At 36.5% G+C, this 27,538-nt stretch overlaps 1 protein-coding gene and 1 non-coding gene across 5 annotated transcripts in view; one reads left to right on the forward strand and one right to left on the reverse strand.

The window, feature by feature from the left end:
• Window positions 1-2,555: 2,555 nt before the first annotated feature.
• Window positions 2,556-27,538, reverse strand: part of ATF1 (activating transcription factor 1) — a 64,442-nt gene continuing 39,459 nt past the window's right edge. For 2 of the 4 annotated variants that reach the window (XM_061416126.1, XM_061416127.1), the window contains exons 3-8: window positions 26,027-26,146; window positions 23,463-23,563; window positions 12,669-12,799; window positions 9,102-9,284; window positions 8,856-9,015; window positions 2,556-4,068 (exon numbers count right to left, since the gene is read on the reverse strand). In XM_061416126.1, the coding sequence (XP_061272110.1) occupies window positions 3,924-4,068; window positions 8,856-9,015; window positions 9,102-9,284; window positions 12,669-12,799; window positions 23,463-23,563; window positions 26,027-26,146 (840 nt within the window). In that variant the 3' untranslated portion in view covers window positions 2,556-3,923. The remainder of the gene's footprint in view (window positions 4,069-8,855; window positions 9,016-9,101; window positions 9,285-12,668; window positions 12,800-23,462; window positions 23,564-26,026; window positions 26,147-27,538) is intronic. The other 2 variants (XM_061416128.1, XM_061416125.1) reach the window with 1 other exon arrangement.
• On the forward strand, window positions 26,573-26,645 carry TRNAG-UCC (transfer RNA glycine (anticodon UCC)). The gene has a single exon. It is a non-coding gene; the product is annotated as a tRNA-Gly (tRNA).

The following is a 27,538-nucleotide window of genomic DNA, read 5'->3' on the forward strand; positions in this document are numbered from 1 at the left end:
CCCTGGGTTGGAGGGTAAAGGCTGGAGAAGGGAAAGGCTACTCACTCCAGTATTCTGGGCTGGAGAATTCCATGGACTCTACAGTCCATGGGGTTGCAGAGTCAAACACAACTGAGTGACTTTCACAGTCCGTGGGGGTCGCAGAGTCGGACACGACATAGTGACTATCACAACAATAGAGCACTCCTTTGAACCGGGTAAGGACTGCCCTAGACCTGGGGGGGCAGGGTACAGAAAAGCAGAAGATGCAGGCTCCCCTTCAAGTTTAAAATAAAGGTGTGTGTTGTTGGGGGTAAGGGTATATGTGCTGTTTTATAGTGAATGGTTAGAGGTTAGGTTTAAATCCCAGATCCCTAGTTATTAATACTCATATAACCTTAGTTAGATATTAATGTCATCCTGTGAGACTGGTACTTACCTAAGTTCCATAAGAGACACAACTCTGCCTTGTCTGCCACTCTTCCTGTAATGCTTGGCATGTAAAAGGCCTTCAATAAGTATCTTCAGAATGAATGTCTACTTTAATAGTTTCTTATGCTGGTGGCTCAGACGGTAAAGTGTCTGCCTACAATGTGGGAGACCCGGGTTCAATCCTTGGGTTGGGAAGATCTCCTGGAGAAGGAAATGGCAACCCACTCCAGTATTCTTGCCTGGAGAATTGCATGGACGGAGGAGCCTGGCGGGCTACAGTCCACGGGGTCGCAAAGAGTCGGACACAACTGAGCGATTTCACACACACACACATGCATAGTAATTACTCAATAAATAGTAGATGTTAAGGAAATGGTAAAACTGTTCATGTTATATATATAGGTAACTCAATTTTGTAATAAATGTATATTTATATGTTAAAACATATATACTTATTGAAGGCAGCAAAGTATCACATATATCCATCAATTTTGAGGAAAAGGATCTCAACCATGAAATGGCAAAGACTTGGTCTCTAATCCCTGTGTTTGCTGTAAAGAAATGTACATGAATAAAAAGGGACTGAGTTACCAGAATCCCTTAAAAAAAAAAAAGTCAAATGGCCTACATCTCCTTCAACTGACTCTCAAAGATTTCTGCCAAGGACTTCCCTGGTGGGCCAGTGGTTAAGATTCCACCCTTCCACTGAAGGGTCGTGGCTTTGGTCCCTAGTCAGGGAACTAATATTCTGTATGCTATTTTGCATGCTGCATGGCATGGCCAAAAAAATATACTTCTGCGAAACACTCCCTAGAGTGGGCTTCTGAATTCTACAACCTTGATTTAAGTGTTCCTTTACTTTCTTTATAGGAAAAAGTTTTGGGGGAAAAAAGGCAGTATTTATTAAAAAATAAAAACCAAATTTGAGTAATAGTAAATAATACAATTACTGCAATTAGACTGATATACTTTGACATTTTGTTTCACTATAACCTATGACTTTTCCTTTAATTCACTCAGTTTGTATCATTTCAGCATCTGGGAATCTGAATTGCAATTATAACTTTATAATTCCAAGGCATAATATATGTTTTAACTGGAGAAAAACACAGTAACTTTAAAATAGTAATTGCTGAATGAAAAAATAAATATGGTAAGATTTCTGAAGCTTTAACACATGTCCATTCTTCACAGAAGAGGAATAAAATTAAAGGGATTTTTTTTTTTTTTTTTTAATCTTATATGCTCAAGGATGCATTTGTGGGCAGTAATGTTATTTCCATCAATGTAACAAACTGTAAGTGATAATTTACTTATAAATTCAATAGTAAATTGAACTAAGGAAATAATTTCATTGGTCTCTCAAACTTTTGAAATCTTAATTTCAGGCTTGTAGTATAATCACCTTTAAAGTGTCATAAGCCTCATAAATTGGTATGCATTTATGGACTCCTCAGTGGCTTGTCCATGCCTGTTACATACAGCTTAACTACATAATGTGAACTAGTGAGCAAGACCCTACACCAGAGATGTGTAGGTTGTGGAGAGTTTACAGTATTTGTGTATGTCCAGTTGCTAAGAGCTAGGCTACTGGAGCCAAATGCAACATCCACCCAATAAATTAACTTTTAAAACACTCTTGATATAATCCACTGACCCCATACCCCTAATATTCTTTAGCCTGATGGGCCACTGTTTTGAGACTCAGGCTTTAGGATAGTGATAGAAGTAATTTCACTGGTGTTCAGACTTTTCTTTCTTTTCATAAACTGCTGACAAATCAACAAAAAAAAGTCCCATTTTAAAAGATCAACAAAAAGCCCCATTCTAAAAGACCCTGACCCTGTTAATGAAAAATTTTATTAGAATTAATAGATTTATCAATTAAAATTTCTACATGACAGGCCCCTTAACCATGTTCTAAACACTTGTAGAACAAAATATTTAGCTATCTTTATTATAATTGGTTCTGACTGAAGCAAAACATTTAAACATATCCCCTTCTTAAAATAGGTTGTGCAGCCCAGATTTGTAAATTTATCATTTCAAAACTAGGAATGCACTATAGTTAGTATAATTAACAAAATGGTTATCAGGAAGCTTGTCATTCATATATCAAGCAATGTATTTTATATTCAGCAAACTTAATTTTATCAAATGTCCTTTAATTTCATACACAACAATATGATACATATTGTATAAGAAGCGCACAATAGTTTTGCAGTACAATTTCAAAGTGTATACAAGTTGGAATACAGAGGTTGAACACTGGTGTGCTGACAGCATTTCTTGACTTTGGATAAACTGCATACAAAACTTACAATTCAAATATTAGCCAATCTGGAAACTTTGCTTCCCATAATATAAAAATGATACTTTGAGATGCAAAATACTTTGAGATGCAAAATATTTTTTACTAACAAACTATATAAACATTTAAAATAATCATTAAAAACTTAACTTTAGAATTTATAAAGATTAGCTATAAAAATATATTGGCAGTCACTTTTCTTATAAATGTACCATTCACTACATTACAAAATAGTCTCTAACATAAAATTGCCTTAGTAACTGTATTTAGAATCTGATAAACCTTACATTAAACTGATTATAAAATCCTCTTGGAAAACTTTGGTATGCATCTTCAGAAGGTTTTCAAAATACTCTATCTTAAGGGCCTGTAAACATTCCATTCTATTAAAGCACAACAGAGTAAGTAAGGTATATTCAACTGCATACAGAATATAGAATCAAAAAACAATTTATTAAATATTGGTAGAAAATCACCATTCCCAGAGTAACCAAAAAACTATTTAAAAGTATCAAACTTTTAAACAATTCTTTTTCCTTTCTGATAAAAAATGTTACAAAATCACCATACTCCATTCATGTACCTTAGATGTCTTTTAGGACAAGGCCTCAAAAATTGTTAACCTAGTCTCAAAACCCCTCCTGAGTCCAACGAACAGACTTTTAAAAACCCATTTGAGACCTGACAACGGAACAAGTATATATAATCAAGATACATAATTTATATATTTAGTTATGTATTAGCTTTTCTTTTCTATTTGCAACGTAGAATTTATTGGCAGAAACAGAACACACACACACAATTGAAGAAAGATAAATTTTAGGAAACAGAAATGCAAATCTGTAACGGTAAACTGATTTATTTGTAAAGATTTGATTTACCAAATTTCATCTTATCTACCATTTTTGGAATATTGGCAACTATTGTTATTTAGAAAATTTGAATTGGTGAAAGTTCATTTCAAATGTTTCTTGAGTATGTTTAATTTTTACAGAGCTTCCAGTTGTGCCAGTAACTTCCTTGAAGGTCTTTTTCCACTTTATCCTCTGTCACCAGATCTCTCATGTAAGGTATTTCTCTTTGAGTTGTAAAAACCTAAATAAAAAGCTTCATTTTTGACCTTTTAATTCATAAAACTCCACTAAAAAGAAATCCATCTAATTTTTAGGCAAGTCCACAAAAATATTTTCTTTCTTAAGAATCAAACACTTTTATTAGAATAAAGATCCTTCAAAGTTTTTAACTCTTCTATTAGAGTTTTGTTTTGATTTTCCAGAACTGCGACTCGATTTTCCAGGCATTTCACATATTCTTTCTTCTTTCTGCGACATTCTCGAGCAGCTTCTCTAAATATAAGCATTAAAAACCAATGTTAGAAAAAAGTTCAAATTCTTTAAATGGTAAACGTGTGCTGTGTGTGTGCTAAATTGCTTCAGTAGTGTCTGACTCTGCCACTCTATGAAGTGCAGCCCGCCAGGCTCCTCTGTCCATGGAATTCTCCAGGCAAGAATATTGGAGTGGACTGCCATTCCCTTCTCCATGGGATCTTCCTGACCCAGGAATCGACCCGGCACGTATTATGTCTATTACATCTAACCTGCATTGGTAGGCAGCTCCTTTACCACTTGCACCACCTGGGAAGCCCAGGTGAAAAAAGTTAGAAAAAAGTTCACATTCTTTAAATGGTAAATGCACTTCAGTAATTTTCCCTGATCATCCTTTTTTTCCCCTCATTAAAACAAAATTAGGGTATCATCTATATACATTGAGTGCAGAATTCAATTTGCTATGGCAAATGCATGCATGTACCTATATAACCCACACATCCATCGAGTCAGACATGTTTACTGCCCCAGAAGTCCCCTCTTATCACCGGAGATGAAGTTTTTCCTATTCTGTAACAGAATTTCCTTCAGACAACAGTTATCCAGAATGCACTCTTGTGTCTGGTCTCCTGTCACTCAGTGTATTTTTGAGGTTTATCCATCCTCCACTGTATGGGTATCATTACAATTTGTTTATCCATTCTGTTGAGCCATTTACTAGTTTTAGCTGCTACGCATGTCCTTGTGCCAGTCTCTGAGAACATATGTCCCATTTCTCTTGGATGAACACCAAGAAGTGAAATGTGTGGGTCCTCTGGTTAACTTTGGACATATAAATCCTCTAAACTCCAATTTTTAATTATAAACAATGTTTTGATACTCAGTTTTGTACATGTCCTGTTAGAATATTTCTGTGGATTTTCATTGAAGTTTTATATACATATACAACAAGTAAAAAAGTATTTTGAATTTTTTTTTTGAACTAAAAACTGAAGATATTATTATCTGCAACTTGTTTTTGACACATACTATTTTAATGATGTCTCTATATTGGTACACAGTTCTTTGTCATGCAGGCATTTCATTGTTAATTTCACTTCCCTAACTACTAGTGAAACGGAACATTTTCAAAAGTTTAACAGTCTCCTCTGGGTCTGCTCTTATTTATTTGCCTGTTCATTCATACTTTTTGCCTATTTTACATTTAGAAATTACTATAAAGACACACAACCTAAGAACTCTCAATGAATTATACATACTAACCCATTATCTGTTTCTATATAATTTTCTAATCTACCACTTGATTTCTGATATTTTTATTTCTTATATGATAAATTCTCTTTTTTAGTCTTTTTCTTGGCTTAGATTAAAAACTACCATGCACTATATATTCCTAAATTTTATTTTCAAGAGTTTATTGCTTAATTTTCAGAGTTTGCTTTAATCCATCTGTAATTACTTCTGTATGTGGTATTAAATAGGAGTCCAATTTAATTTTCTTCTGGATGTGGAGTTGTGTATCATTTCAAAAACATATTCAACTTTTTTTCAGTTGGGTTGTACTTATTAATTCAGATGATCTTTATATTTTTTCAAAGAAATCTTTTTTGGGGGGGGCAGATATGTTGCTAATATCTTCTATAGGTTTGAAGCTTATATTTCCACTTTCTTTTAATAAGTTACTGATTTTAATGAAGATTCATCAATCTTTCATGTTAATTTTTTATGTGTGTGTTATTTTAAGGAATCTTGCCTACACTTGAAACTATGAGATTATATATTTTCAACCTAAAAGTTCTTTAAAATTTCACCTTTCACATACTCTTTTAATTCATCTGCTATGGTGTGAGGAAGAAATTTGAAATTTTTTCACATAAAGTAACTATCCTAGCATCATTTATTGGAGTCCCTCCTTCCCCCAATAATCTGCCCTACCAAGGTTTCATGTATTCACAGATGTGTTTCTGAGCTCTCTACTCTATTTCAGTAGTGATTTTGTTTACCTCGATGCCAGTATCACATTATTTTAATTCACGGTTTAAACAAGATTTGATTATCTCCTCATCTTATTCTTGTCTGGAATATTTTGGCTGCTCTTGACCCTTTTTTTTACTCTTCTATAAATTTTAATATCAACTTGTCAAGTTCTTCAAACAACCTGTTTGGGTTTTGATTGGAACTGCATTGAATCTATGGATCAATTGGGGGGAAAAATAGTCATCTTTATAATACTGAGTTTCTGTAGCTGTGGACATTGTATATTTCTCCACTTATTTATTAGATCTTCTTTAATGTCTCTAAAAAACAATATTTTCCATAAGTGTCCTGGACATCTTTTGTTAGATTTATTCTCATATATTTCATTTATTGATAATATAAGTATCTTTTAAATAACTATTTACCAAACTCTTTATTGCTGATGTGAAGACGACAGTTGATCTTTGAAACTGATTTTATATCTAGTAACCTTATAAATTCATTACTTACAGTAATCCTTCTCTAAATCAAAAATTTTTTTTTTAAATCAGGCAATCATACAAAAAATAGTAACAGCTTTTATTTTCTTCATTTAAATCCTTGTAATATCCCCTCTTTTTTCCTGATTTACTAAACTGGCAAGGATTTCTAGTATAGTGTTGAAGAGAACTGGTTCTTTTTCATTTCTAGAGAGTTTGCAGATTATTCTCCTGGATATTCTAAGCAAATGAATGTATCTTTGTTAAAATTAAAATAGCAGTTTTACTTTTCTTCTCCAATTTTTATCATTTTTATAGTCTCTTGATCTTTGATGATTTTCAATGACATCCTTTTTTCTAAATATGAAAAACATGCTTCTTTCCATCTCTCTTATTAGATAACTGAAGACTTCACAACACTCATTCTGTTGTCTGCTCTTTCTGCTGACTCTTGCTTCTAAAAGGCTGTGTGGTATTATTCCTCAAGACTCTGGACCCTAAAACCTGGACCCATGAATTTAAATCCTACCTCTTATCACTTACTGGGCAGTGTAACCTTGGTCAAGTAACTAGACTTCTCTAGGCCTCAGTTTCCTCAAGAAAATGGAAATAATTTTTTGTGAAAATGGTCTAAGGGCTTGGCATATATAACGGAGGCCTAATTCTTCGGGTATTCTGATTTTTCAACTTATATTTGTTAGAATTCAATGTGTAGGAATTCTTTAGAGCCTGTGTTGAGGTTGCTCTCTCCAAGCAACCGGGGGCCCTATGAACCCTCACCCGTTATTTCTCTATTTTTTTGGACTGCACTGGACCTCTGTTGCTGTGCGCGGGGCTATTCTCTAGTTGTGGCACGTGGGCTTCTCACTGTGGCGGTTTCTCTTGTTGCAGAAGACAGCTATAGGGCGCACAGGCTTAGTGGCATATGGATCTTAGTTCCTGGACCAGGGGACTGAATCAGTGTCCCCTGCAGTGGCAGGCAGATTCTTAGCCACCAGACTATCAGGGAAGTCCCGATACCCATTTTTTAAGTTACAATTCTCAGCTTATGGGTGTAGATCTTCTTGGGTCTTGACCTCAAGGAAGAAAATCTTTGGTCCAGTTCTCCAAGCTGGAGTCCCTACGCTCTGTCCCTGGTCCCCTCTGCATACGAAAGCTATGCCAATTACAAAGATCTGAACTTATCCCCAGGAATATATAGCAGCTGCTTCAGTGCTTATTAACATCATGGTCCTATGCTTCTGGTTCATTTCTAACCTCAACAGATCTCTTTCTGTATGCTCATCCAATCATGTAAAAGAATGGTTTTTGTATTTCATCAAGCTTTTAAAAATATTATGCAGTTGAAGTTACATTGTCAGAAAGAGAAGTCTCACTCTAGTAATTTTTAACAAGTCTTCTGGGTTTCCTAGGTACACAATCATATCATCAGCAAAGAAATAGGATTCTTTTCTAATATTTACATGACTTATTTCATTTACTTGTCTTACTGTATTTGTTGGAACCTCCAAAACAACAGATGGTCTCTGCCTTGTTTCCAATTTTATTTACAGTGATAATTGCTCCCTTTTATTTTTAGTAAAACATTTTATCTTGAAGTAACTAAGTGTATCCATCTGCTCCTTTATGGTAATTTTTATTGCTCTAGAAAATTATCCTTTTATTCTGATTTTCTTACTCAAGAGGATATGAAAATAGAACTTTATTAAAATTTTAAAAATTTGTTGTAATCTGTAGCTATTTACCCTTTTTTGTTTCTAATATAGTTTATTGGTATCTTTTTTCTTCTCCCCTGAACACACTGCAAAAAGCTATCCATTAGATTATTTTTCTCAAAGAATTAGTTTTAATACCAGATGTACATGAGATGCAAACAGCGTTGTTTAAAATATATAGTAAATGAAAGGTAATGTTTCTGGGGGTTAAATGACTACTACATTTTCACGATCAAAATTCATTTTTAAGAAGTATTCTGTATCTGTAAGTATACTAGGTATTATGGCAGAAACCTAGTAATTCTTCCCTATTCTTACTCTAGTCAACAAACAGCAAGCAGCAAATTATTATTTTCACTTAACTTTGTCAACCCAACAAGAACAATACTGTTTAAAAAGTTTTTCTTAAGAGTGCTATTTGAAGAACACAACAGAAATGGAAGAGCTCTAGGTCACATATTAATAAGAGACTGTGCAAAGGGACTCACTGAGCTGCTAGAAACATACAAGACAGATTAACAATTAAAATAGAACTGATACAAACTCTTCTCATTTCTAACATATAATCTCAGTTAAAATCTTTCTGAGATTTATAAACACGCATCACCCATTCTGATAGTATAATTTTACTACTTACCTGTTTTTCATCAACCTTATTTCTCTTTTCAGTTGGGGGTCATCTGTCTTGGATGTCTGAGATGTAAGGGTCACGGGAGATGTCATCACCACGGTCTGTGGTAGTGAAGTAGCTGAAGGTGTAGTACGGATCTGATATGTCTGCATATCTCCTGACGCAGCTGTGTGGTCCAAAGAATGAGTTAAAATTCATACGTATCTTTCAAAGTACTCTGGATGCTTTCCATAGATACTTAAGCATACTTACTTTGTACAACAACCTGGTTGCTGGGCACAAGTATTTGTTGTCCATCAGAAGTCTGTGCGTACTGGAGAATTGTTGTACCTTGCTGAGTACTGCCTGAATTTGTCATGGTTAATGTCTGAAGGCCCTGTACTCCATCTGTGCCTGGACTGGCCAGCTGTAAGGCTCCATTTGGGGCAATGGCAACTTTAACCAAAGAGAAAACATAGCTAATGTAAGGCTATACAACATACTTACTACAAAGGACTGGTAAACAAAACAATCGCTTTTTATTAAAACAGGTTTAAATGCAATTTCACTTGATGACTGTTGGTTACTTTTGTTGAGCTCCATGTAAAAGAAGGAAAATTTGGCATTTCTTGATAAAATTTTGTATTTCAGATAAAAGTTTGCACTAATCTTAAATTTAGTCTTAAATTCTACAATAACTGGTCATTTTGGGCTCTATGGAGCACTACATGCTAATTGTTAATGTTGTCACAGCAGTTCTGGGGCATGAGAAGGGGATACCACTGACAACTAACTTTTAAAGCAAAAGTAAGTAGAAGGAAAGAGTAACACAGTCTGTAATTTTTATTTAAAAGCATTAGAAAGATTTTATCTTAAAATTTTTTGACTAGGTAAGTGTGCCTATGGAATTCAGAAAGGATAAAAGGTTACGTAATGAAAAAATAAATCTTCATAGGCTTTCTCAGCTCCACTCTCCAGTGGTGACAGTTTCTAGTTATCCTCAGCCTTTCCCTACTGCCACACCACAAATACTCCCACATAATTTATAAAATGACTTCAGAAGAAAAGACATTAAAGTTTTTTAGATGTAGAGATTTGTTTTAAATTTACAGTAGCAATTACTTTCATCTCTTTCCCTGTAACAGACACTACATACATACATGCTGCTGCTGCTGCTGCTAAGTCGCTTCCGTCGTGTCTGACTCTGTGCGACCCCACAGACGGCAGCCCACCAGGCTCCCCCGTCCCTGGGATTCTCCAGGCAAGAACACGGGAGCGGGTTGCCATTTCCTTCTCCAACGCATGAAGGTGAAAAGTCAAAGTGAAGTAGCTCAGTCCTGTCCGACTCTTCGTGACCCCATGGACTGCAACCTACGGGGCTCCTCTGTCCACGCGGTTTTCCAGGCAAGAGTACTGGAGTGGGGTGCCATCGCCTTCTCCGACATACATACATAAATATATATAAAAAGGAAAAGTCTGGCCTTCCCTGGTGGTCCAGTGGTTAAGAATCTGCCTTGCAAGGCAGGGGACACAGGTTCGATCCCTGGTCTGGGAAGATCCCATAAGCCACAGGGCAACTGCGCTGGCCTGCCCCAGAGCCCATGCTCCATAATAAGAGAAGCTGCCACAGTCAGAAGACTATGCACTACAACCAGAGGGCAGCCCCTGCTTTCCACAGCTAGAAAAAGGCTGCACGCAGCAATGAAGACCCAGTGAGCCGATAAATAAAAAAGAAAATATATTAAAAAAAAAGTAAAAGGCCCATTATCCCTATTTATTCCACTTGCCATTTCCTACCACCCTCTTGAGGTAACCATTATTTTTGGTGCACATCCTTCCTGGCATCTCCCTATGCTCATATAGACTGATATATAATATCAAAATACAGGGACTTCCCTGACGGTCCAGTGGTTAAGAACTGCCTTGCAATGCAGCGGACAGAGGTACCCTGCATTCGTTCATCCCCTGTCGGGGAACTAGGATCCCATATGCTGCAGAACAACCAGGCCTGTGTGCTGCAACGACCGAGCCCGTGGCCACAACTAGGGAGTCCGTGCACCACAACTAAGACCGATGCATGTATCTATTCACACACATTATAGATACACGTCCTCTGATTTATGCAAATGTATACATTAATACAGAAGTGTTTTCATTTTTGCAATATATCTTCCTGTACTTGATTAACATATGTATTTACCTGGTTGAATTTACTCTCTATCTGTACTATTCAGTATAGTGGCCATGGGCCACATATGGCTATTTAAATTAATTAAAATAAAAAATTCAGTTCCTCAGTCTCACCAGGTGCTCAGTAGTCACACAGCTTAGGAGCTACTGTACTGAACAATGCAGATATAGAACATCTGCATCACCAAGGAAGTTCTGCTGCATCAAACTGCCCTTAATACAACATGTACTGTTCTGTACTTGGATTGTAACATATGAAATACTGGCCTAAGTTTCTATATAGTTTTCATAATAGTAAACCATGTATCATAACTTTTGCTAATACGCTGTCGTAAATATTTTTGGAAATAATAATACATGTATGATTAAAAAATTCAATTTTGTTTAAAATGAAAAGTGAACCTCCCAACTGCTTCTAAGCTCTGCTCCTAAGTTTCCTTCCTTGCAACCACTTTTCCCAGTTTGTGTTCTCAAAAATATTCTATATATATTCTTAAACTACATGTTCATAACACATTTTACTGAAAGCCTACTACGTGCCAGACCCAATATGCCAAGGTTATAGTTGTGAACAAGACAAAGTTCTCTCCCTCAAGGAACTATATTCATAAATCAAATAAGCTAATCTATAATTATATATATTCTATAATTAAACAAATATACTTTAAAGCATTTACATGTAATTATATTGGAAAAGTACCTAAGAAAATAAAGGGTGGAGCAATATATTTTAGCCACAGTGGTCTCTCTGAGGAGGTGACACTTAAGCAGAGCAAGAGTGAGGATGTAAGCCATGTGAAGATCTGGGTCAAGAACGTGCAGGTGGTAGGGATGACACCTCCAAAGATCCTGAGGCAGAAATGAGCTTCATGTGTTTAAGCAGCAGCAAGAAAGTCTGTGTGGCCAAATGGCATCAAGTGGCAGGAGATGAGACCAGAGTAGGCAAAGCCAGATCCTGAATGCAGGACGTGTAGGACTTATTCTAAATGTGTCAGAAAGCCACTGGAAGATTTTGAGCTAAAGTGGTGTAATCTAATAGACATTTAAAAGAAACTGCTTTGGCTGCAATATTGAAAACTATCAGAGCAAGAATGGGAAGCAAGATAACTAATCGGATACTGCAGTAGTTCAGATGACAGTATAAACCCAGGTGGTAGAGATGGTGAGAGGTGGTTAGAATAGGACAGCTGTTTTGTGGCAAGAGCCAATTAGACTTAAAGAACAGGGCTTATGAGAGAAGGGAGAGGTTATTTACAAATGGGACAACGCAAATGAATTTCTTGGGGGTGATGAAGTATCTTGATTGTGGTGGTGCTTAGGCAACTCCATCTGTCAAAACTCACAGACTTACCCCCAAAATAAGTATGTAAGCTATGTATCACTAGCAAGCTGTGTGACTTTAGGGATAGTAATTGTCTAACTCTCTAACCTCAGTTCCCTCATAAATTGGTAACCGCCCACCTTACAAAATTGTTGTAGGGAATAAATGAGATAATGCTAAAAAAGAACTCTGCATTATTTCTGGCTCAAAATGTTACTTGTTATCCTTTAATACTCGTCACTATCAAAGCATGACAGTCTATACCAGCTTCTTCACCCAGGAAGGTTATTTTCTGTGTCTGTCAGGTGGGAAATGCCTCCGGTACGTACTGTACTGTCCGGTGCTGGTCTGATAGATGGGAGTTGGAACAGACATAGAAGTGACAGCAGAGACTCCAGGGTTTTCTCCGTCTCCTTTTCTGCCCCGTATATCTTCAGAAGATAGGTCTTTCAAAATCTTTCTGTGAAAAATAGAACTCTATTATTAATGTTGGTAATGAGGACAACTTTACAAAAAGAAATTACTAAACCTCTTTCAATTTCAGGTTAAAAATACAGTGATCTAGGAGACACCTAGAGTTGGACACGACTGAAGCGACTTAGCAGCAGCAGTAAACACCTAAACTGTGGTGTCAAGGAATCATTTGTTTAGCACATACTATTTTTTTTATCTCAAGCTAGGGATAGTGAAAGACAAGGAAGCCTGGTGTGTGCTACAGTTCATGGGGCTGCAAAGAAGGAGACATGACTTAGTGACTAAACAACAAGACGTTGTTTAGCAGGCTGGTTACATTTTAGTTTATGATGACCTGAAAAGAGACAATGAACAAATACCCACAGAGTGCCTTTTCAACAACAAGGCCCTTGCAGAGGTAGAAAAGGTCTCTTTATAGGAGAGGTGGCTCCACTGTGAGTACAAGGTGCTATTCATTTTCTAAACAGTGTCAGTTACCTTTATTTAAAAAGATCAAATTGGGGACTTTCCTGGCGGCCCAGTGGTCAAGAACCCACACTTCCACTGCAGAGGGCACGGGTTTGATTCCTGGTCTGGGAACTAAGATCCTACATGCTGCATGGTGCAGTGATCAATCAATAGATTAAACTTATTTTTTCAACCTTCAACTCTATAAAGGAAGAGAAACCTATAGTTCTCAGAAAGAAACAAGAAGATTAAAAATACTACTCTAAGACTGGTGGTTGCCAAGGTGGAAGGGGATGAACTGGGAGTTTGGGGTTAGTGAATTCAAACTGGTAATATTTAGAATGGATAAACAATACCCTACTGCATAACACAGGGCACTACAGTCGATATCTGGTGATAAACCATGTGTAAAAAAATGTATATATGTGTGTATAAATTAGGGGGATAGAGTCCATTTTCCTAACTTTGATGGAAATTATAAAAAAAATACTATAAAAACAGAGTACCTTGTGATAAATAAAATTCATTATTTTAACAAGAAGTATACTTGACTCCACAAAAATAAGGCAAAAATAAGGGAATGGAAAAAGATGCCTTGCTGAAAAGAAAGGTCTTCCAAAACACAGCTGGGGATGGAAGGAGCATTATTTGTTTCTGAGAAGAAAAGAAAAAAGAAATTTTTACTCAAGAATTCCACGTTTGTTGGAGAAAAATTAGAAAACCTTAACTACTTGTGCAAAAACAGTAACAAAAAAGAATCACAAAGAAAAACAAAATAACCCTTAGCATTAAAAGAGATCTTTCATGTTACCTATGCTAAAATTCTAGTCCATTCAGGAATTCTCTAACATTACTAACAGCTTCTATTTATAAGAATAAGGCATCCACAATTTCACAAAGCAAACTATTCAATTATTGGATGGCTAGAGCTCATCCTTGTTTAGATTCAAAGCTAATTCCACCCAGTGAAACCAGAGAAAGTTAAACTTTATACCCTAATCCTATATCCATGCCCTAGCTTTGCAGTATCTGACAACTGCTTCAGGTGTTCTTCATTGGCGGCCAGATAACTTCAGATCCTTCAGATGTTCTCTTATCACATGTTGAAGATCCTTTCCCAGCTTGGTCCCCTTAACCTGGACAGTCTTCCCAGCAAGAACTACAAGTGTAGAGTACACTACCAGAAGTTCCACAGTGGAGAACAAAGGACGTGGCGGTCCTGTGAACTCTGTGTTAGCCATCTGCAGAACCGCCACTGTGCTTCCCAAACCTGCTATGTACCAGAATCATCTGGAGAGGCTTATTGAATCCAGACTCCCAAATGGCGCCTCTGATGATTTGAGTGAGCTGGTCAGGACAGAGCTCGAGAATACATTTAACAAACTGCCTGCATGGTCCTAAGCAGCCAACCTTGCCTGAAGAGGTGGAATGCTGTGCCCATTTCTTTTTCAGTTTTAAGTTACGAAAGATTTTGAGCACAGAAAGTACAGAAGGGCTTCCCTGGTGGCTCAGTGGTAAAGAATCTGCTGGCCAATGCAGGAGCCACTGTTCAATCCCTGGTTCCTTGAAGATCCCACACGCTGTGCAGCAATTAAGTCTGTGCCACAACTACTAAGCCTGTGCTCTAGAGCCAGAGAACTACAACTGCTGAGCGCGTGCACCCTACAGCCCGTGCTCAGCAACGAGAGAAGCCACCACAATGAGAAGCCTGCACGCCACAGCTAGAGAGTAGCTCAAGAGCAGCTCACCTCAACGAGAGAAAAGTTGTGCAAGACCCAGCTCAGCAAAAAAAAAGGATAGAAGGTAAAACACCTATGTACCATATACCAGGAATCAACTGATTGCCATTTTGCCATGTTTCCTTCAGATACCTCATTTTAACAGGAATTAAGTTACATATACACCAAAATGTCACCACCAATTCCTTTCCCTTTTCCCTCTCAATGAGTGCCATTATCTAAATTGTTATTTATCATTCCCGCATATATTACTTTATTTTTACTATATTTTGAGATACTATTTGCCACTGTCTTACATTCTTCCTCATCCTCCTTATTCAACCTTGGAGCATCTTAAAGAGCCGTCTTTTGGACTTCTCCATCTACATTCTTTCCAATGAGCTCATCTGTCCCAAAGGCTTGAATACCTTGTGTACACTGATGACCCCTCAAAATGGTATTTTCTCAGCTTCTCTCCTGAACTCGAAACTCACATATCCAATTGTCTATTGAATGCTTCCATTCAATAGGCACCTCAAACTTAATACCTCCAAATCTAGTATCAGATATCCTACCCCTGGCAGTCTTACCCATGTCAGTAAATATCAACTCTACTTTTCAAAAATTTTGGAGTTGTCCTCTTTCTCACAACCTTTATCCAATTCATAAACAAATCTCATTGTCTCTATCTTGAAAATATATTCAGAATCTTACCCATCCTCATCACCTCCACTATGGTTCCCCAAGTCCATGCCACCAGCTCCTCCTGACCGAACAACAGCCTCTAGCAGGTTCTCCTTGCTACAGCCTGCTCTCCACACAACAACCAGTCATCTTTTTAAAATGTCAGTGAGATCAAATCACTTGTGTGCAAAATGGTTCCCTACCAGAATAAATGACATAGTTGCCAAGGTTTGTCCCTGTGACTTCTTCCCTTTATAGTCACCATCCAGCCATCTTGCTACAAGATTATCAATTTTACTGATTCCACACCCCATACCCCCCCCGCAAAGAACCACCTTTCAGTTATATTATCTCTATTTGTTTTCTCTTTAAGTTCACAGGTTTCTGCTCTCCCACACCCCCACGTGCGCCACTTTGTCTTGCAGGATGTTAGTTCCCCAACCAGGAACTGAACCCTCCAGCAGTGGAAGCATGGAGTCCTAAGCAACAGACTGCCAGGGAATTCCCTGATTTCTGCTCTATTATTTTGTTTCTCCTGCTTGTTTTAAGCTTATTTTGTTTTTCCCCTAGTTTCTTAAAGTGAAAGCTGAGACCGTTGATTTGAGACCTTCCTTCCTATAAAGTGTTTTTAATAAGGTAAATTTCCGTCTATTTCCTACTGATTTGTTATTTCCTACAGAGTTTGGTATTTTGTATTTTTATCTTTCATTAAGTTCAATGTTTTCTAATTTCCCTTAAGATTTTCTGTTTGGTCCACAGATTATTTCTAAGTGTGTTAATTTCTGTATGGAGATTTCCTGTTATCTTTCCTTTATTGGCTTTAGTCTAATTCAAGTATCAGTAAAGAACTCTGTGTAATTTCAATTTTTCTAAATTTGTTAAGGTTTGTTATGATCCAGGACGTGGTCTTTCTTGGTGGATATTCTTTGTGCACGTAGGTGAAGTGTTCTAACAATGCCAATTAGATCCAACTGGTTGATGGTATTGTTCAGTTCTATAATCTTGCTTATTTTCTGCTGTAACTTCTGTTGGATACTAAGATAGATGTACACAAATTTTCAACTATAACTGTGGATTTATATTGCTTTTCAGTTCTGTAAGTTTTTGATACATGTATTCTGAAGCTCTGTTATTAAGTGCATACATATTTAAGGTTGTTGTATCTTCTTGGGAACTGATTTTCTCTTTATCTCTGATAAATTTTTTTGCTCTGAAGTCTATTTTGTATGATACTAATACATCCACTTTATTTTTGTTTTCATTATGTTATTTCTCTTGGTTATATGTATAGCAATAGTAGTAGTGGTTTATAAGGTAAATATGTTCAGTATTTTGAAGAACTGCCAGCTTGTTTCCACAGACACTGTCCCCCTTACCAACATTTGTTATGCTTTGTTTGGGATTTTTTAAGCATCCTACTAGGTTTGAAGTGGTATCTCATTACTTTGATTTGCATTTACCTAATGATGGGGCAGAAGGAGAAGGGGATGCCAGAGGATGAGATGGCTGGATGGCATCACTGACTCGATGGACGTGAGTCTGAGTGAACTCTGAGAGTTTGTGATGCACAGGGAGGCCTGGCGTGCTGCAATTCATGGGGTCGCAAAGAGTCAGACACGACTGAGCGACTGCACTGAACTGAATGACAAATCATGCTAAACAATTTTTTACATGCTTATTGGCCATTTGTGTTTCTTCTCTGGATATTCTAGTCTTTTCCTCATGTTTTAACTGGGTTATTTAACAATATTCAGTCTTCCAGTTGATGAACATGTAATGTCTTTTCAGGTAAGATTTTTTAAAATTCCTCTCAATGAAGTTTTATAGTTTTCAATATGCAAGTATTAATATTATATACATCTGTTGAATTTACTTGACTGGTCAAAAAGTTCATTTAGGCTTTTCCATATGGAAAAAACCCAAACAAACTTTTTGGCTGATCTGATATATAATTTGGATTTATAAATTTAATTTCAAGTATTTTATACAGTTTATGTTGTTATGAGTAGGACTGTTTTCTTAATTTCATTTCTAGATTGTTTATTGCTAATGTAGAGAAATACAATTCATTTTGTATCCTGCAATCCTGCTGAACTTATTATTTCTACTTTAGTGGATCCTTTGGGATTTTCTATATACGTAATCACTGTCATCTGCAAACTTTTATTTCTTCCTTTCCAGTATGCTTGTTATTTAATTTTCTTAACTGCCTGAGAGTAGAAGTAATGAGACATTCACAGCCTTGTCTTGTGCCTGCTCTTAGGAGGAGAAAATATTCAATCTTTCTCCATTAAATATGTCAGCTACAGGCTTTTGTAGATACTCATCATCAAGTTGAGGAAATTCCCATCTATTTGTCTGATGAGGATTTTTATCATTAAAGGGCACTGCGTGTGTGCCTGGTCATTCAGCTGTGTGTGCCTCTTTGGACTGCAGCCTGCCAGGCTCTTCTCTCCCTGGGATTCTCTAGGCAAGAACACTAGAGTAGGTTGTCATTCCCTCCTCCAGGAAATCTTCCCGACCCAAGGATCGAACCTGTGTCTCTTGCATCTCCTGAATTGGCGGGCAGATTCCTTAGTGCTGAGTCATTGGGGAAGCCCTTTAACCCCGATTTCATCAAATGCTTTTTGTGTCTGTTGAGATGACTATACGTTTTTTGGTTTTATCCTACAAATATGATTTATTACATTAATTGACTTTCAGATGTTAAACCAATTTTCCATTCTTGGAATAAATCCTACTCAAGTATGGTATATAATACCTTCTATTTGTTAATTTGATTTACTAGTATTTTGTTGAAGATTTTTGTGTCTGTATTCACAAGGAATACTGGTATACAGTTTTATAATCTCTTTTAACTAGTGAGTTTAAGTCATGTGCTCTTTTTTTTTTTTTTTGGCCACACCACAGGGCATGTGGAACCTCCCTGCTCATGGATGGAACCCATGCCTCCTGTAGTGGAAGTGCAGTCTTTTTTAACATTGGTTTTTATTATAGAGTGTAGTTGCTTTACAGTGTTGTATTAATTTCTGCTGTACAGCAAAGTGAATCAGTTATACATACATATATATCCCCTCTTTTTAAATGTCCTTTCTGTTTAGGTCACCACAGAGCATTAAGTTGAGTCCCCTGTGCTACATACAGCAGGTTCTCATTAATTTATCTATTTTATACACAATAGTGTATATATGTCGATCCCAATCTCCCAATTCATCCCATTCACCCATCTTGGTATCTGTAAATTTTTTCTCTACATCTGTGTCACTATTTCTGCTTTGCAAATAAGTTCACCTGTACCATTTTCCTAGATTCCAAATATAAACAATATTATACAGTATCTGTTTTTCTCTTTCTGACTCACCTCACTCTGTATGGCAGAGTCTAGGTCTATCTATGTCTCTGCAAATGGCACTATTTTGTTCCTTTTATGGCTGAGTAATATTCCATTGTGTATATGGACCATATCTTCTCTTATCCATTCCTCTGTTGATGGACATTTAGGTTGGAAAGTGCAGAGTCTTAACCACTGGCGCACCAGGGAAGTCCCATGCTCTCTTAATATAATTATTGATACTGGTGGAACTAACATTTTATTATTTGCTTTTTAAAAAAATTCTTCTGCATTTGAGTTAAGAGTTTTAAAAACTCTATTTTAATTTACCTATTGTGTATTTGACTAAATCTCTTCGTATAGTTTCTTTAGTAGTTGCTCTGGTGTTACAATACAGATGACAAGTCTACTTAGTCAATGTATTACCACTTGAAGTGAACCTTAGAAACCTTACTACCATATTAAATCCCTACCTTATCCCATTTATCTTGTAAGTTGTCTTATATATTACCTCTGCATACACTGAAAGCCCCATCAGTGTCATTTTTCAACTGTCAAATATATTTCAACTATCAAACTATTCACAGAAGAACAATATTTGCCCAAATCTTGCTATTCCAAGTTTCTTTTGGTCTTAATAACTTAGTAGTTATTTTAGAGCAACTCTACTGTTAATGATTTCTCTTAGTTTTCTTTTATCTGAGAATACTTAGTTCAACTCCATTTCCTAGGGTTATTTTTCAAGACACAGAATTCTGGATTAACAGTTCTTTTCTTTCAGCACTTTAAAAATGCTATTCATTTCTTCTAACCTGCAGTTTTGGTGAGAAATCTAGAGTCTTTCACAGCATTCCCTTATAAGTGGTATGTCATATAAGTGGTTGCTCACAATATGTGTTTATTTCATAGCTATGTGATTATGGTATGTCTGGGCAGAGGTTTCTTTGTGTTTTATCCTGTTTAAGATTTGCCAAGTTTTCTGAATCTGTAGGTTTCACTGAACTTGGGAACATTTCAGTCATTATTTCAAAAACTATTTTTTCTGCAACATACTTTTTTTCTGTTCTATGACTCGCATGACACAATGTTAAATCTTTGGGTACTGTTTCTCCAGTCCCTGAGACTTAATTTTTCTGACCTCTATTCTTCAGACTGGATGCTCTCCATTGAACTATCTTTAAGTTGAGTAACTTCTTACCTCTGTTCTCCTATTGAATCCATCCAGTGAGGTTTTTTTTCTGTTAACTGTATTTCTCAGCTATAGAATTTCTATTTTGTTCTCTTTATATCTATTTTTTTTTGCTGAGAGTTTCTATCTTTCCATTCATTTCAAGAGAATCTACCCTTACTTGTTAGTCAGAACATTGCAGTAATAGCTCCTTTAAAGTCCTTGTCATATAATTCCAGTATCTTATCTTGTTCATCTAGGAGATGATGGCATTTGCTGATAGTCTTTCCTTACAAGTTAAGATTCTTCCAGGTTCTTTGTATGCCAAGTAATGGACATTTTCAATATTATGACACCTGACTCTTAAATCCTGCAGAGAATTTTTGATATTCTTCTTTTAGCAGGCTATCAACCTGGTTGTGTCTAAGCCACAAGTCCTGATTGGCCTTCTGTGCATTGTAGTTCCAACATCCGTTTCCGTTTTCAAAGACTCTGCAGTGCTCTTCAGATTTGACCCTGTGTGCACCATGTAGTGGCCAGTTTGGAACTTGACCTATGATCTGCCGTATGTATAGTTCAGTTCTCAAAGTCTATGTATGCTAGGAAAGTCCATTTTTATTCTTTACTTGCTAAAAATATGAGTAGGTGCTGAATTTTATTAAGTACTTTTTCTGCATTTGAGTTGATTATATATTGTTTCTTTTGATTCTCACTTATGATGGTTTATTTCCTCGTATGTTTGATTTCTGACTGTAAATCCATATTTGGTTGACTTTTGATAAATTCAGAAAACTTAACTTGGGGAAGCTTTGTTTCAGATGTTCTAGCTTCTTGTAGGGTTCTCAGCTTAATACAAAAATCTTGGGTTCATGGTCCCTTCCTGCAGAAGTAATGGGTATACCTTGGCTTTCATGCTTGCTTGCTTCTGCTTCCCATTCTGGTTTCAGCTAATGTACATGGCTTTATATTTATTGGAGTAGGGTTAGAAGACATTTCTATTATTTCCTATAAATGCACAATTCATTAGTAAGTATTTTATCTAGGAGCTAACTGTTTTGTGCTGAGAGAGCCCTATTTGAAAAGCAAACATTTTACCCATATTCCTTTGGTCATTATGTCTAACAGTCTAAAAGTAATTAATACAAGACTCTGGAAGACCATTCCAGTCTTATATGTTTCTGTCTGGTATATTTTTTACATTTCATTTTAAACTACTCAAATTAATCATTATTAGTATTATTCTAAAAAGTCAATGGTATCTTAATGTCTTGGTTCACCATTCTTATATTCACATTCCTTTTGTTTCATTTCATTTTATTCTTCCTGACATGTACCCTTTAGTAATTTCTTGTATCAGCTTCAAATGATTTTAACTTCACCATTATTTCTGAGTGATTGTTCAGGTGGATGTGTAATTTCCGGCCAACTGATATGCTCTCTTGTCATTTAAAGATTTTAGTCCATTGTCTTCTAATACTACACTTCAAAAATCTGTTGTCTGCCTAATGGTCACATCTTTTCTCTTTGGAAGCTTTCTTCCAAAGATCTTATTTTTATTGCTTCATAAGATATATCTAGGTGTAAGTTTATATTAATTTATCTGGTTGGGACATTGTTTTCTAAAGCTGAGAAATTCCTTTCATACTGGATTACTCTTTTTTGAAGCCACACAGTATGGCATGTGGGATCTTAGATCCCTGATGAGGGATCAAACCCCCGCCACCTGCATAGAGGCATGGAGTCTTAATCAGTAGACCACCAGAGAAGTCCTTGGATTACTTTTTTTTAGTTTCAGATTACGAGCTCCTTTTAGTAGGCTTATTTTTCACATACCCCTTCCCCCAAATTCCAGACAAAATTTCTTCTGTTCATTAACTGTTTATTCAGTAGAGTCTCAATTCCTTAACATGGTAACAAGGTTCTAAGTAACGAGGCTCCTGTTTACCTTTTCTTGCTAAACCAACCCGTTCCTCTCTGTACCTTAAATTCCCAGTTCCCAGAACAGGCCAGCTTCTTCGATATCATATAATCCACCTTTATTACCCTGTTTCCTCAGCCTAAGAAGCTCTCTTTCTGCCTCACAAAACCTATTCCTGCTCCTAACTCTCAAAATTTATCAGACTGATAATGAACTAAATCACATATTTTATGAAGTCTTTCCCATTTGTTCCATCAGGCAGGAATGACCCTACACCCTATACAAAATTCTCTTATAAGATCTAAAACCTTATGCATTTGTTTATGTCTTTCAAAAACATTTCATCCTTTTCTGTCTCCCTTTCCTCCTACCCTCTAGTCACCAGGTTTTGTCGATTCTAACACAGAAATGTCTCAGATCCACCCATGTCAAAGATATCCCACTGCTGCTGCTAAGTCGCTTCAGTCGTGTCCGACTCTGCAACCCCATAGACAGCAGCCCACCAGGCTCCTCCGTCCCTGGGATTCTCCAGGCAGGAACACTGGAGTGGGTTGCCATTTTTTTCTCCAATGCATGAAAGTGAAAAGTGAAAGTGAAGTCGCTCAGTCGTGTCTGACTCTTCACAACCCCATGGACTGCAGCCAACCAGGCTCCTCCATCCATGGGCTTTTCCAGGCAAGAGTACTGGAGCGGGGTGACATTGCCTTCTCCGGATATCCCACTACCCTATATGAAATCACCCAGGTTATTTTAAAAGCTTTCTGTGAGTTGTACTACTTCAGCTCTCCATTACTTCAGCAAGTAATTATTAAGCATCTACTTTCAGCTGGTCGTTTTGATAGGTTCTGGAATCACAAAAAATAATGCATAGACCATGCCCATAAATAAACTGGAATTCTAATAGGATGAGATAAAGTACTATCAAAGGAATCAGTTACAGGATGCCACTGAAGAAAGACCTAACCTGGTCTTGGGAAGCTGCAGAGAAATAAACAAAGAATGCTTCCAGGAGGAAATGAGGCCTAGAATGTAGAAGAGTTGTGTTTCACCAAAGGGACACACATAAGGAAGAGACAAAAGCTAGGAGGCTAAGGAAGGGAACACAGAGTAGTTCAATTCTTAAAATCTACAGTCCTTTCAAATTACTATTAAAGTTAACTAAAAGTAAATACAGATATCTAATACTTTGCCAGAAGGTAAGTCTAAATTCCTCCTTAGGACAGCAACAGGGGCCCTTCATAACCTGGCTTAAGCCTATCTCTCTTAACACATGCCTTCTGATACAAACACATGTTCCTTCTTGATGTAATTTGCTTTGTATAACATCATTCAAACTCCTGTGGTTAATATAACACACACAGGATTTGATACATGAGCACTAACCTGTAAGATGGGCGCCGTGCTAGGATCCCGTGGGTTTTCTGTGAGGAGCCTATGCTGTCAGATGAGTCCTGAGACTCCTCACTCTCTGATAAAGATGATACCTGAAAAACAGAACTGGTTTTACTAAGATGAACAAACCAAGTGGGAAAAGAATTAAATTTCATTTTTACTTTCAGAAAAAATGATCTGTCTCCTACCACCCAAATTCATTTGTCATTAAATCTAAGGTCTAAAAGAAGAAAGAAAAAGAAAAAGGAGAAAGTTTATTTCAGGAGTCTAAACTATAGGAACAGGCTCAGAACTAAGATGTCTATCCCCCAAATAAAGCAATACTATTGCACTAGAGTTGTAAATATCAGTCTTGAGACTGATGCACACTACTCAGATTTTTTTTATCATTAATGCTATCTGATTTGGATTTTGGACATGCTTTGAAATGCTACTAGATATCCAACTAATATCTAGTTAATAGATAATGACATTGAGGAGTCTGCTGAATACACAAACCTGTGTGTCAGGGAAGAGCTCTGGGCTAGAAATATGTATTGGAAGTCAGCTCTCTAGGACAGTCCTTAAAGCCACAAGACTGAGTGAGCTCAGGAAGGAGAGATAGGACAAAACCCAGGGACATTCTTAGCAGTAAGAGGTTGGAAAGAAGGGGAGGAACCAGCAAATGAGGCCAAGAATAAGCCACCAGTGAGGCAGGAGGAATACCAAATGAGTGTGGTGTCCTTGAAAAACTAGCAAAGACGAGTATTAAGGAGAAAAGAATGATCAACCATGTCAAATTCTGCTCGCAGGTGAAATAATATAAGGACCCAGGACAACCATTAGATCTGGCAAAGTGGAGGTCACTGGCAAGGGCAGGTACAAACAAGTAAACTTAAAAATCTGTAATAATTAGCTTTATCTCATTTCATAATTGAATTAGTAAATACATGTAGAGCATTTAGTGCACGGCACAGCACAAGCACACATTAAATGTTAACTGCTATTAATAATAAACCTATTGATTGTTTGTGAAAGCCTCCTTGATATTTAACTTGAGATCTGAAAGGCAAGAGAAGCCAATACTGGAGATGTTGAGGAGAAAGCTTTCAAGCAGAGAAAAAAAGGAAAACCTATTAAAACTAGTTAGCACAATAACCATATGAAAGTTTTAAGTTACATCTTACAATTGAGGAAATAAGAATTTTTAAAACGTATTAAATTTCTCATTTTTCTGAAGCTACATTGTGACACTTAAAAAAAAATAAAACAGGCTTCTAGAAAGGACATAATAAATAAATTCTCTACATTACCTATTGTATACAGAAAGCCTTCCCCTAAACTATTTAGACTTAGATCTTAAATTTCCAAAGAAGCTTGTTTTACACTGTATAATCACCTTCAAAAATGAGTTCAAGTGTACTTATACTTTTTTATATCTTAAATCTTTATCTTTTGATAGAAAAGAAAGAACGGGTCATAATCAGTAATAGTTAATAAATAATCACAGTAACAAACAATACAGTAATAATTAAAGAAGATCAGTCGCTTCTGCTTCCTCAAGCATCACAGATATACCATTTCTAATCTAAATCTTAGCTGTTTTGCCTTTTGTCTGCAGATTTACTCCAAAGCCTCCCAGTGAACTCAAGTAAGAAAATAATTTCTAGAACTAAGACATTACTTATAACTAAGAGGAAGAACCTTACTTCTCACTAGCAAGTAAGAGTAAAATCTTCACATTAAAAACTCAGCAAAACCATGCAGCAATCACCTTTCACAAAGGAAAAAACACATAAAGACGCAGCTCCAGAGCTGACAGCCCTGCCAGGTGCTGTATATACTCAAGAGGGAAAACGAGCTACACAGACACTGTATATACTCGAGGAAAAATGAGTTATACAGACACCGCATATGCTCAAGAGGGAAATGAGCTATACAGACACTGTATGAGTTATACAGACACTGTATACACTCAAGAGGGAAAATGGGCTACACAGCTTTTCTTCCAAGACAGCTGCTTCTAAAAATGAGAGATGACCAAAGGCATTCTGAGACTCACAGGAGCCAGAAGATAAAATGGAGAGAAAGAGTAAAAAGCAAAGAACCCAGGATGGCTCTTTCCTTCCTATTGTTGCCAGGTGTAAACAGACAGACAGGTATAAGTAAGAACTTTACAATGAGGGAACTCTCTTTTATTTGATCACCATTAAGCATAAAGTAGGTACTTTCTTATTTTGCTAAGACACTCACATCATTACCCTTTCTTCAGAATTCTCTTTTTCGTGAAGGATACCACTAGGATAAAAAGGTGCTTTCCCTTCAGAAAATCTTTCATTTCCTTAAATTCTAAACAATAACTTCTCCCCAAAATTGCCTTCTGTTTTCACTGGGTAGTATATACATGAAAATAGAAGTTCTAAAACTTTTCCATTCACTTCATTTGTTCTATAGTCCAATCTCTAAGACATCATTATCTTGGTCTATAATATTGAAACTATAGCAACTTCAGTTGTCCAGAGACTCCAGGTTCACAAGTGCCCTCTCTCAGCCACTAAGTCTTTTAATTTCTGTACCGTTTGCACGTGTGGTGGGTGAATTACAGAAGACTGAGCTGTCTGGATGACCCCCTGAACCTGTACTTGCTTTCCAGGAAGAGGTACAATTGTCACTGGCGCAGATCCTCTTAATGACATCTAAGAACAAATAAAAATTCAATTAACATAATATAATACCTGTGCATGTAAGAAGCTGAGTTCTTTATACTAAAAAACACATTTTAGAGCTTATTATATATAACCACATCTATTAATCACACATTAGCTATTTTCTGTGTGCAGGGGATTGCACTAGGAGTATAAAATGAACAGAGTAAGAGTTATAATACAAGCAAAAATATAGAAACCAATCTACTGTGGGAGCAAAGATAGAGTGCTCTTTCAGCTGGGTCTTGAAAGATACATAATTTCCTGATGGTATGCATGGGGAATAGGGTTGGAAGATATTTTGGGTGGTGGAACTGATTGTATAAAAACATCATTGTTCTTTAGGACATGTCATTCTGAAGACAGCTGGTTAAAAAACAATTAAGAAATCAAGGGTCAAAAAGTGAGAGAGGGGCTTCCCTGGTAGTCCAGTGGTTAAGACTCTGTGCTTCCACTGCAGAGGACACAGGTTCGATCCCTGGTTGGGGAACTAATATCCCACATGATTTGTGGTGTGGCCAAGAAAAAATTTTTAATTTTTTAAAAAGTGAGAAATACCAACTTTGGGCAGCATCTTTAAAAAATTTTTTTTTCATGATTCAATTTTTTACTTAAAATATTTTATTTCTGTGGAAAGCAGATGGGGATTTATGGAAATACCACAATAAAATACTAAACCAAGAAAAGTCCACCCATCATCTTTCAAGACTCAGCTCAGGTTCTACCTCTTCCAAGAAGCTTTCCCAGAAATTTTCAGATCTCTTGCCTTCCCCTAGACTATACTGGTTCTAATCATTCATCCTGGGCTTAAACACAAAATAAAATTCAAGGCTGCTCCTCAAGTTCTGAAAATCACCTTTGTGACTCTTTTCTGTGTATGCAACAGGTTCCCAATAACAATGCCTTATTCACTTTCATTTAAGGTTCTTTATCCTTTCCCAAAGTTGGATTAAAATTCGTTTCACTATCCCCTGAATGCCTAAAGGTCATAAAATATTGTATATAAAAATTTATCCAAATTATCAGAAAGGGAGTGTAAAAAAACACCTTTTAAAATTGCATTCTCCCAAAATAAAATACTTAGGAATAAGTCTGACCAAGGAGATGAAAGACTTATAGGCTGAAACTATAAAACATGAATAAAGGAAACATTAGACAATTGAAAGAAATGGAAAGATAGGCCATGCTCTTGGATTGGGAGAGTTAATATTGTTAAAACACAATAATACCCAAAGCAATCTAAAGATTTAATGCAATCCCTCTCAAATTACCACTGATGTTTTTCACCAAACCAGAACAAATAATCCTAAAATTCATATGGAACCATAAAAGGCCCAGAACTGCCAAAGAAATCCTGAAGAAAAAGAACAAAACATGAGGTAT

This window comes from Bos javanicus, chromosome 5, assembly GCF_032452875.1.
Source record: "Bos javanicus breed banteng chromosome 5, ARS-OSU_banteng_1.0, whole genome shotgun sequence".
In the NCBI taxonomy this organism is placed as follows: domain Eukaryota; kingdom Metazoa; phylum Chordata; class Mammalia; order Artiodactyla; family Bovidae; genus Bos; species Bos javanicus.